We start from the raw sequence: 11,651 nt of genomic DNA, 5'->3' as shown, positions 1-11,651 counted from the left end.
TTCCCTTTTTTTTAAAGCTATAGGCCCAACCTTAGACTATATTATAACCAGGGTTTTAATCACATACCTATATATTATTTTTGTTTAATTTTAAAATACATGTATTTCTAGTTCAGTGATGCGAACTATGCTTATACTGGAGTAAAACTATAGAAACTTTTCAGTTCAAACTAAAACAAATTAATTCCACTTATCTTATTCATGGCAAACCAGTAACACAGACTAAAAACGCAAAATACCTAGGTGTTATAATAAATGAAAAACTGTCGTGGAATCCACATATTGATGAAACTACAAAAAAAATCAAACAAAGCATTAGGATTTATTAAAAGAAATTTCTATAAATCAAATAAGAACATAAAACTAAAAAGTTATTTAACCTTGGTTAGGCCAATAATAGAATATGCATCCTCTGTTTGGGACCCCTCAACTCAAGAAAACATTAAGAAACTAGAACAGACACAAAATAGAGCAGTGCGATTCATAACAAACGAATATTCACATTTGACTAGAGTAACACCTTTAGTAAAATCACTAAATTTAGAAAGCCTTCAGGACAGAAGGCTCAAAAGTAAAGTAGCAATAATACATAAAACACTGAACCATAATCTACAAATACAAAAACAAAATTTAATAAAATACTCTGAAAGACACAAAGATAAAGGCACATTCCTCGTTCCATATGCTAGGACAAATTTGTACAAATACTCCTTCTTCCCTAGTGCTATTAGAGCATGGAATGGGTTGCCTGAGCTAGCCAGGAAAACCAGTGACTTGGCAGAATTTAAGTCATTGGTTAATATGCATGACTAAATGCATGACGCGTAGGACGTAATCATCTTCTTTTTTGAAGTAACGTCTGTATTATATAAGATAAGATAATAATATGAATGGCTGTCTGGTCGTGCGGTTTGCGCGCTGGACTGTTGTTCGGACTTATCGATGGTGCCTGGTTCAAATCCTGCCTGCTTCGATCCCCCGTTGTCTAGCTGGAGGTTTGAACTAGGAAGTAAATTATCTTCAACTCCAAAGAAACATCTGAAACATGTAAAACATTTTACACAAAAAAAACCCACAACATATTAAACAGTAGTGAGGGGCAAGTTGATTATTATTCAAATTATCCGATCGGATTTAACTGGCTTTTGAGGAAAGAAGATATTATAATTGTATACAAGTTTTATCTTTCTGTGGACCCCCTACGTTCATCTTGCGGATAATGGGGTCCGCGGACAACAGTTTGAGAGCCATTGGAGTAAGCATGGTCGTAGCCAGGATTTTTTCGGGGGACTTTTGTTGTTGTTTTTTCTCACACCTCCACCCCCACCCACCGCCATATGTGTGTTTGTAACCTCTCTTGGCTCTTGGAATTCGGTTAATATGTAGTTTAATGGTTTTAGATTTTATAACGAAAAGGGAAGTTTTATTATCAAAACCATCAGTTGGGGGGGGGGGGGTAAAAACAAACAAAAAACTCCCTTAGCTTTGGTGACTCTAGTTTGCTTTAGAATAATATTGTAGAGAAGGGTTTTTAACCTAACTACTCTCTGTAGGGGGGTATAAACTTAAAATCATCTGGAGAGGGTTTAAACTTAAAGCCCTCGGGAGGGGGGTAAAATTAAAACCTCCTTGGATACGCTCATAGAATTTTGTTACTGTAATTTGTTTTTATATTGAAGAGGTGGTTTTTAGCTACAAGCCCCGCTGGATGGGGTTTTAAACACAAAATCCCTTTGCAGGGCTTTTTAACTTAAAGTCTTCTTGCGGGGGTGGGGGGGTTAAACCTAAAACCCCTCTTGGCTATGCTCATACAATCTGGTGACTGTTGTAAGCTTTAGTCTTATATTTAAGAGGGGTTTTTACAGTAAAACAAATAATAAAAAAAATTGGAGTGGGTTTTAAACTCGAAATCCCCTTTGGCTATGCTCATGGAATTTGGTGACTATTGTTTGCATTATTTTTTGTTTTATTGAAGAGAGTGGGTATAACCTGAACCCCCCCTAGATGGGGGTTGTAAACTCAAAACTCTCCTTTATGCGCTGGGGAAAATGGTGGTTTAACTTACAAATTTCACCTAAAATAAATACAATTAAAGAAAACAAGGCTACAAAGACAGTTTGTGTGGAAACACAAACTTAAAATCGGCCCCCAAAGAGGTCCATACGGGCAGGTAAAAAGGTAGGTTTCAATATGTCCAGAAAGAATATCAGAATGAAATTCTATCAAAGGTAAATGACAGAGAAGAATGGAGAAAGAAGGTTGACAGATCTTGTGTGGTGCCCCAACGGTCCAGCAAACCTACGGTGAAGGTGAAGTTAGATGTGAACCTGGCCTAACTGATGTCATATAATGATTTTCTAAATGATGTAATTGTTTTGTCAAGGGTCAATCTCGTATTCAAAGCGTCAAGAAAAACTAAACATTTCATTAAAAATAAATTCTTTTTTTTCTTTAGTTAAGTGGTGTATTTTTATGAAAAAACTGCTTGCATAGTTGCTTTTAAAAATTAAATTATTCGCTTTCAGAAAAGAAAAAAAAAGTAGCCGTTGCATGGTCTAAAATATTTTGATGTCGGAATTTCAATATCTTATCTAGTTTACGAGATATAAACGGGACGGATGACAGACAGACCACACAAAACTAATAGCGTCTATTCCACATTCGGGGGCCGCTAAAAATCTGTCACAAATTCCCCCCTCCCCGGCTACGTCCATTGGAGTAAGGTTAATTAATGAAAAACTAAAAGGACACCAAATAGCCAAAATAAGATTAGATAAGATAATTGTATATGTCCAAATGGAAATTCAGTTTGACTACAATTATGTCATAAATCATCAATGTAATTAGTTCACGTTTTATTAAGACAAAGGGCCTATTCACTACTCACTAAAGCTGATGTGTTTGTAGGAAGATATTACAATTCTTGGAAATTCTTATTTTTACATTAACTTTCTGAAGTTTCACATAATCTATTAACAGATTTTGTTGCGGAGTATTTGATTGAGTGATAGGAAGACAAACGTATCTGTTGTAAGAGAAACGAACGTATATATTTGTGTCTGCTATGTTAGTCTATGTAGGATTAGGAAATGCTATGTGTAATGCACACTTGTTAGACAGAATTCCACAAAGGTACTTATTATTATTATTAATAATAATAATATTTAGTACCCTTGAGGAATAAGGAGGAGTGTCCTTACCGATCAAATTGTGCGTCAAAGCCAAGTGTTAGTTATTATAATTATAATTATTATTATGTTAGAAACGAACGAGTGTTCATTCTTTGGCGCTGCCAGGGTCGAGTTTCGTTAAAGGGAAACAAAATTCATCGTAGTCCCTTTAACAGCTTCCACTGAGGAATTTTCTGGTAACGTGGCAGGTCTATAGCAATACTGCACTCTGACAGGCAACGAGAATGTTCCTAGAAATGTTAAGGGCCTTGAAGGTATCTGTGAGATCAGTTGTTATTATCCCCTCGGTTGATATAAAAATGGGTTATAGGCCTATTGTTGTTTTAGATAACTTCCATAAACGCTTAATCTCTAAGCTTAGGTTCCCATATTTTCGTTGTTTTTCCAACTTAGTTTTTCTTAAATTATGAGATAGTGGTAAGGCGATGTCAACATTGATAGCGTCTTTTTCTTTTTTATCGACGAGAAGCAGATCAGGGCATTTAAAATCTACAGTTTTGTCGTTCAAATTAGGTATATCCCAGTACAGCAGATTATCAGTAGACTCGAGAACCTATACCAATCAAATTATGTGTCAAAGCTAAGTGCGGGTGTATTGACGACCGGGGTAGGCAGATTATTATTATTATTATTATTATTATTATCTCATGCCCTGCGTCGTCCTAACCAACATAAACATCGGTATTGTTTAGGTTCAGAGGGGTCGGAGTCGTACTTGCTTACGAAGGAAACTAATCCATTGCTGGAGCGTGCAATTTTGATCGTATTTTAAAACTTGCATCTTACACAACTTGTAGATGTTCTGCAATCCACTACCTCCATCCTTCCTGGGCAGGTATAACCTTATAGTGGGGTCTATACATTGAAATTTGGTTAGTAGTTTTCTCGTGAGTTTGTCAATATCATATAGGTCACTTCATTTTATGACACCGAAGGGGTAAAGGAGCACTGGAACGGCCCAGCTATTTATTGCACTGATAAGGTTACTGCACTGGCGGACTCATGGAGGGGGGGGGGCGGTAAGGGCGATCGACCCCCCTACTTGGCCGATCCCCCCCCCTTAAGGTCAGATGATGTAAAGGTCATCTGTTTTTGTGGCCCATGGTTAACAGGGGTTTCATGTGGCCAGCACAACGACCAACTGGCTTTACTTTTCCCCAACTAATGTCTGGTACCCATTAGAGCTGGGTGGACTCAGAGGTGCCCGAAGATCCCGAATTAAAAATCCCAGTCTTCACTGGGATTCGAACCAGGTCCCCCGGTAGGGAAGCCAAGCGCTTTACCGCTCAGCCACTGCACCCCTTTGTTAATTATATGTACTGATTATTTATATTTCAACCAATTTTTAGATAATTTCGCCCTCTTCTAGTATGTTGCCCGATTTGGTGGAGTGGGGACACTAGCGAATATAGCGGATCCAGAACTTTGGAGTGGGGGGGGGGGCGATTTTTTTCCAATCTCTAACCCTAACGCCCATAACCCTATGAATAAATGCGAGCATATATATATATATATGAGAATTTTAAAAAGCAGTGTTTCTCAACCTTCGGCGAAAAAAAAAACAACAGCCATGATGAGGCCTTTCTCTTGACAGCTAGGGGTCTGGTGGAGCACTAAAAGAGTATATAAAAAGCGTATATATATGAGAATTTAAAAAAAGCAGTGTTTCTCAACCTTCGACAAATTAAAAAAAAAAATATATAGTCATGTTGGAAGCCCCGACGTTTTCTTGCATTCTTCACTGCATTCTCCTAACATCTACAGCTCATTATTCATCCTATTCAAACATACAGATCAAATTTAGTAAAATAAAGTAACTTGAGGGTAAGTGCCGATCCTGAAGTGTGACTGACAATTGAGGCGCAATTTGCGTAAGTATTTCTTTATTAGGCGTATTAATCGTAATATTATCTTCATGTTAAGTCACTGGCGGATCCACCAGTGTCCTAGAGCTTTTCACGTCCGCGACATTCTTTTGTTAATATAAAACGTAATAAGTGAGGATAACCAAACCGCTGAGCCTGCCACGAGTTTGAACAAACTTCTTATATTTTTGGTATTTTTTTACTATTTAGTTCTAGTGTAATTCAGTATCAGAACATTAAGTTGATTATAAAAAAAAAGACTATGGAAACCTGATTGTTTTCAATACATATCTTCAAAGGCCAAAAAGACCAATTGTTATGGTACCTACTGTAGCCTAGCAATCCTAGACGCATTGATTTCCTTGTCTCTCGTGTATCCTTACTTTGCTTGGTAGGTATATATTATATTTATTTTACGCATGAGATTGTCTAAATCTAAATCTACTCAATTAAAAAAAAAAGTCTTCTTAGGTCAAGATCCGAGATTAGACTGACCTTGAAGTCTTAGACGCAATGTCAAATGAACAGAAGATACAATTAATCAAGGGTGGTACGCGACGTTTTACCGATGGACGATGGACATATATGTTCATGACTTTGCCTATTAAGAAAAAGTATTGCCTATTCACAATTAGAAAATATAATAATATTTCTCTAAATTTTAAATATAAGCACATCCACTATATAGCTATATAAAGAAAACCAAGAAAAAAATACTATAAAAAAAGTTTATATTAAGCGTACGTCTATCAATTAGCTTATATCAGTCATGTAATTAAATTTGTAATAGATCTAGACTAACAATATAAAAAGCATTTATAAAAACAAACAAAAAAGGGGGGAAGCGACCTGAATTCAAACTCGTGGGCTAAAGCCTTCTTAGGCTTCTCAAGCCAACACAGTAACCACTCTGCTAGTCGTATAATTATCTTTTGTTTCTATAGCTCTATTTCATTTTTCTGTTCACTAAGATTCAGACGACGACCTATAAAGGAAGCTAATTCAGCTTATACCACCACCTCACTCAAGTACAATTTATTTCCCTTGTCAGAAAAAAAATTACCAATTGATTCTTGTAGTGTCAGGTAAAAGAAATAATTGTGCGAAATTTCAGCCTGTTCATAGGGTGTGGGAGAAATAAGGTGTACAAACTTTTTAACAGACAGACAGAGTTGATATGAGCTTTGTAATAATGATGACAAACTTAAACAAATATATATGCATACATGCTGAGCCAGATGGGTTAATGGACAATATTAGAACCCATATTAGGATGGGAACTGACATAACAATATTAACACAACAATATTAACATAACAAACCTAAATCCAAAATTTTTCGGACACAAAACTTTTGTTCTTTCCCCACAAAAATGTTTGAACACAAACACACATGTAAAAATAAGAGATGTAATATTCTTTTTTGAAGGCTAATGAACATATAGAATATGCCTAAAGCATTTAGCTCCAAATCCACCTCGTCGCCAAAAAAAACAACAACAAAAAAAAAAAAACAGCGACGCCAAAACGCTCTGCTTTAAAAACGAGAGAACAACAGACTTGACACATTGACAAGAACTGTAGTTGTAGGTCAACAGATTGGCTATAATTCAAAGGGAGTAAAACAAACTCAACCAATCAGAATGATAAGAAAAATGGTCTTTTTATTTTAGGTAGTGGGAAACAAGTGACCTCCCCTAACCCTGATCCTAACCCCTATACACAAACAAAAACCGTTAGTAGTTAGCTAGTGTCCATTTCCTAAGTTGTGCACTAGCGGATCCAGAACTTTGGAGTGGGGGAGGGGGGGCGATTGTTTTCCAAACCCTAACCCTAAGCATAAACGCGCGTACAGCAAAAAGCGTTTTTTTGCATTCTTCACTGCAGAAACGCATTCTCCTGACATCTACAGCTCATTATTCATGTTATTAAAAAAGGACCTTTCGAATAATGTTTTAATTGAAAAATATTCTAATATGAATTTACAGACCCTTACTACAATGGAAATACAACCGATTTGTTCCTTGAAAAGATTAAGATGCCCCACATATTTAGATTAAGACTTTGAGGATCGCCCCCGAAAAAAAAAATTATTCGAAAATCAATATTTTTTAAAAAAGCTCATTTGTAAGTGTTACATTTTGTTCAATAGGCATGTTTGTAACTTTTGTTTTGTGACAGAACTATAATTCAAAGCTCTAAACAAAAAATTTCGGAAGTGGGAGGAGAAATTAAGTGGGCAAATAAGATTCTACTCTAAATTTTTTGCATGTTGGAATCCAAGCATAATTATAGTCCCACATTTGTGTATACAATAGAAAACTATCAGTCTAAGTAAAGGTTCCGAAACGTTGACTAGGAGAACAATATTTGGGTTCAGAGGTCATCTCAAGTGTGACTCTTAGAATGAAACATTTCGCATGAATTCTAAATTTTCCAAACCAAAGTCTTTCTTAACGTAACTAAGATAAACTCGTGTGCAATTACATAACGTTGTCCCATATTTGACTATTTTGTTTTAAAACGTCAAGTTTTCGTCTGGAAAGGGGAGAGGGTGGTAGAGTGAAAACGTTAATTCTCGCTACTTTTTATAATTTGTGCTAATGATTGCATTTGGCAATAAAGAATAGGGGGTGGGGCGACTCGATATAAGAATTTAATTTATAGAATATATAAAATATATAAGTGACAATTTTTTTTTAAATTGTGTAATTTCTTAACTAAAATATTAAAAGAAAAAAGTATTGGTTTGTCCGATGAACGGAAGGCGATTGCATGTATCGCACCTCCCACCTGGAACAACCCTTTTTCATTTTATATTTACTAATGATAAAATTTGAGATCAGAGTGTTTGAGCGACATAATATACAAATGGGTAAAAACATCAATATGTAGCTTATATTATATGTATATTCAACTACTTTTCACAAACTATGATTTCTCAATAAAAATATGACCTCCCCCCCCAACTCAAAGGGCTAGAGTGGGGAGTGCAGTAAAAGCAATAGCCCCCCCCCCCCCCCCCGTCCACCTCACCGAATCGGATAAGATACCAAAAGTTTATCGACATAATATAAAAATTATATAGAAATTCAACTAATTTTGTACACAATCTAAGATTTCTAAATAAAAGTAGGACCCCCCCCCCCTCGAAGGGTTTAGGTGGGATTCACTCCACCCGCACCCCACCCAATCGGGTAACAAGGGAACGACATAAAAACATTATTTAAAGATAGGTTAAAATATAAATAACAAGTTTTAATTATATTGATATTTAATTGATTCTGTTAACAAGTTGTGATTTATAAACTTAAATTGGACCGCCCCCCCCCCACTCGAAAGTTTATGGTGGGATTGATGAAATCGCCACCTCCCCATCCCACCAAATCGGCCAACATACTAGAGGGGGGGGGGCGAAATAATCTAAAAATAGGTTGAAATATAAATAATTAGTATATATTATTAACATAACTACTAAATTCACATACAAATTGTGTGATTTCTTTACTAAAATTCGTCCGCCCTACCGCCCACCCCTGGATCCGCCAGTGAGTTAGTGCCCGGTAGAAATGGTACCGGAAAATTTACTACACAAAAAAATATGCTTATTACAGCATAATGTACGGTACAGCATTATTTTGAATTTGACGATTGCCATAACCTATGATCCTGAAGTGAAACTTTCAAAAGGCCCAACTGATAGGGACCTACAAACTGAGACTAGATAAAAAATGAGACAAACTAATACATGCTACAAACTATGATATGATACAAACTTGGACATGATATAAAACTGAAATATGATACAAACTATGGTATGATACAAACTGAGACATGATATAAAACTGAAATATGATACAAACTGAGATATGATACAAAATGAGGCAAAGACATGATACACACTATGACATGATAAAAAATGAGACTTGATACAGACTGAGACATTTTACAGACTGAGACATGATATAAACTGAGACATATCATGATACAATAAATGATATAAACTGAGACCTATCATGATACAATAAACAAAATGTTTCAAATGAAAACTGAAAAGATTTTATGTCATTTTGATTTTTTCAGATAAGAAAAACTTTTAAATAAACATTCTTTTAAGAGCTAATGATTATGTTTTTACACTGTCATAGGAAAAAAATCGCAAGATAAAACCTCAACACAATACTGTTGAAGAAGTAAGGTTTTATTTTTGAGTCAATCAGCTCAATAAATCAGGAAGAGTTATTCTAACGAAATGATCAATTAATAATATTTGAACAAATAAATTGAAATTCTATTTTTTAGGGGGTGGAAGCACTTTGTTGGGTGTCTGAGCTCCTGGCCAATGACCTGCTGCTTAAACATTGCAGAAAAAAATATAATAACATTTTGTTATTAAAAATTTGTATTAATAATTTTCAGTTTTGGTCAAACCAGTTTCTATCTTCAAGAGCGGCTGCATTGGAAAAGACTAATCATAAAGTAACTTAGAAAGCAAATATTTATATCACCCTTTTATGTAGTCTAATGCAGTATGCTACAATTAAAATTCAGGATTACAAAATAGACTTGTAACATCTTACCATTTGAAATAAATTTTGAAGTTTATGAAAACACAATCAATTGTGATGCACTTAAATGATATAATTTAAAATAAAAAAGAAATAATTTCATCAAGTTCATAACATAAGCTGAATTCTTGTCTTTATTTGAACGTTTTGTTAATGTAGTCTTTGTTAATGTAGTCTTTGTTAATGTAGTCTTTGTTAATGTAGTCTTTGTTAATGTAGTATTTGTTAATGTAGTCTTTGTTAATGTAGTCTTTGTTATAGTGACAACAAAATGTTGATCGATACAATCAAGAATGGCAATGTCTATATGAACAAGATGTTCTCAGTTATCTTTCGGTTTGGGTGGAGATCCAAATGGACCAGCGTAGCTCCTCCCTCCATCTATCTTCAGATGTTGTCCAGTTGTAAATCCAGACGCGTCCGAAGCCAAGAACAGCACAGCTTCAGCTACGTGCTGGGCTGTGGCATCCAGACCTTGTAAAGGTAAGATAGCCTTTTCCTTTTCGAACCAAGCATCGTTGTGGTCGTAAGATCTCCTAATGCGTGTGGGAATAAAGGAAGGGTTCACGGTGTTAACACGAATGCCCTTAGGTCCGAGCTCTACAGCAAGGCACCGCGCCAAGTGATCTACTGCAGCCTTTGACATAGGATAGATGCAGGAGGGCACGGCTACAAGAGAGCTAAGCATTGACGACATACAGACAATATTTCCTCTGGACTTCTCCAGAAAAGGCAGCGCCTCCTGTATCAAGAAAAACACGGCCTTGACATTGGTGTTCATGAGCTGGTCGTAGATTTCTGGAGTAGCGTCCGTGAGGGTTCCATTGGGAATGGATACTCCAGCGTTGGCTACTAAGATGTCCAGCTGTCCGAAAGCCTTTATTGTCTCTTCTACGATTTTTTTTCTGGCGGCTGCTTCGTTAACATCTCCAGTGACGGAAATGAATCTCTCCCTGTGACCACCACTGATCTCTGTAGCCGAATCAACTACTTTTAAAAGACGCTCAGCATCACGACCACACAATGTCACGCGAGCTCCACGTGCTGCGAACAAAAGAGCTATCGCTTCTCCTAGACCCGAACTAGAGCCTGTTACTAGGGCAACCTTGCCATCAAAATTAAGACTCATTTTATTTTACTGGCTTTTATTGACTAGATAAAATAAAACACCTTGAAAGGTTGTTGTTTTTAATTTTTCACTAATAGACTTGATTAACACACAATTTATCCTGGTATGTTTTAATGAATTTCTGTGGCAACTAGCGTGTAACAAATCGACACTTTACAACTATGACACAGGTACTGATAATCTAATTCTTAACCTTAATGTGGACTTAAGTATATCAAACACGCTTATAATGTGAGATATTGTGACAACAGGTAAAGAAAGGGGTCAATGATTCTCAAAAAAATCTTTAAAGGTGGTCACCACACACTGAAGTGTTTAGAACAAATTGAAAAGCTTCTTTAGAATATTGCATGGCCTGTTTGTAGCATTACACGTTTAAAAAATGCAGGAAAGATTTTAGGCAAATCATTCATATATTTCAAAATAGTTTCAAATGGCATACGATCGATCGATAGATAAGCAGGTAGGTAGATAAATAGATAGATAAAGAGAGAGAGAGAGAGATTCATATTTTTTTTTTTTTTGCTCGATGCCAACCGTTTAGTTTCTCCAACCCTAAACACAGTTTTAGATCTACTGTCCTCAATTAAGTCATCCCATCGAGAGCTTGCTATCAGGCCGACATGTTATCACCTCACCATGTTTAGTGAGAGACATGTACAACTGCACTCCTCTATTAGCCTCATTTTCTGACCTGCAGACTTCAATTAGGAGCATCTAGTTTACAGACTCATTGTCTGAACCGCAGACTTCAATTAGGAACATCTAGTTTACAGACTCATTGTCTGAACCGCAGACTTCAATTAGGAACATCTAGTTTACAGACTCATTGTCTGAACCGCAGACTTCAATTAGGAACATCTAGTTTACAGACTCATTGTTTGAACCGCAGACTTCAA

General features: G+C 36.1%; 1 protein-coding gene across 1 annotated transcript; it reads right to left on the bottom strand.

The window, feature by feature from the left end:
- Window positions 1-5,770: 5,770 nt before the first annotated feature.
- On the bottom strand, window positions 5,771-10,954 carry LOC106060751 (uncharacterized oxidoreductase TM_0325-like). The gene has a single exon (XM_056032432.1). The coding sequence runs from the start codon at window positions 10,750-10,752 to the stop codon at window positions 9,946-9,948; it is 807 nt and encodes a 268-aa protein (XP_055888407.1). The 5' UTR covers window positions 10,753-10,954; the 3' UTR covers window positions 5,771-9,945.
- Window positions 10,955-11,651: the final 697 nt, after the last annotated feature.

This window comes from Biomphalaria glabrata, chromosome 6 (genome assembly GCF_947242115.1).
Source record: "Biomphalaria glabrata chromosome 6, xgBioGlab47.1, whole genome shotgun sequence".
Taxonomy (NCBI): Eukaryota; Metazoa; Mollusca; class Gastropoda; family Planorbidae; genus Biomphalaria; species Biomphalaria glabrata.
The sequence above is the reverse complement of the archived record's forward strand: the minus strand, read 5'-3'. Positions and strand labels throughout refer to the sequence as shown.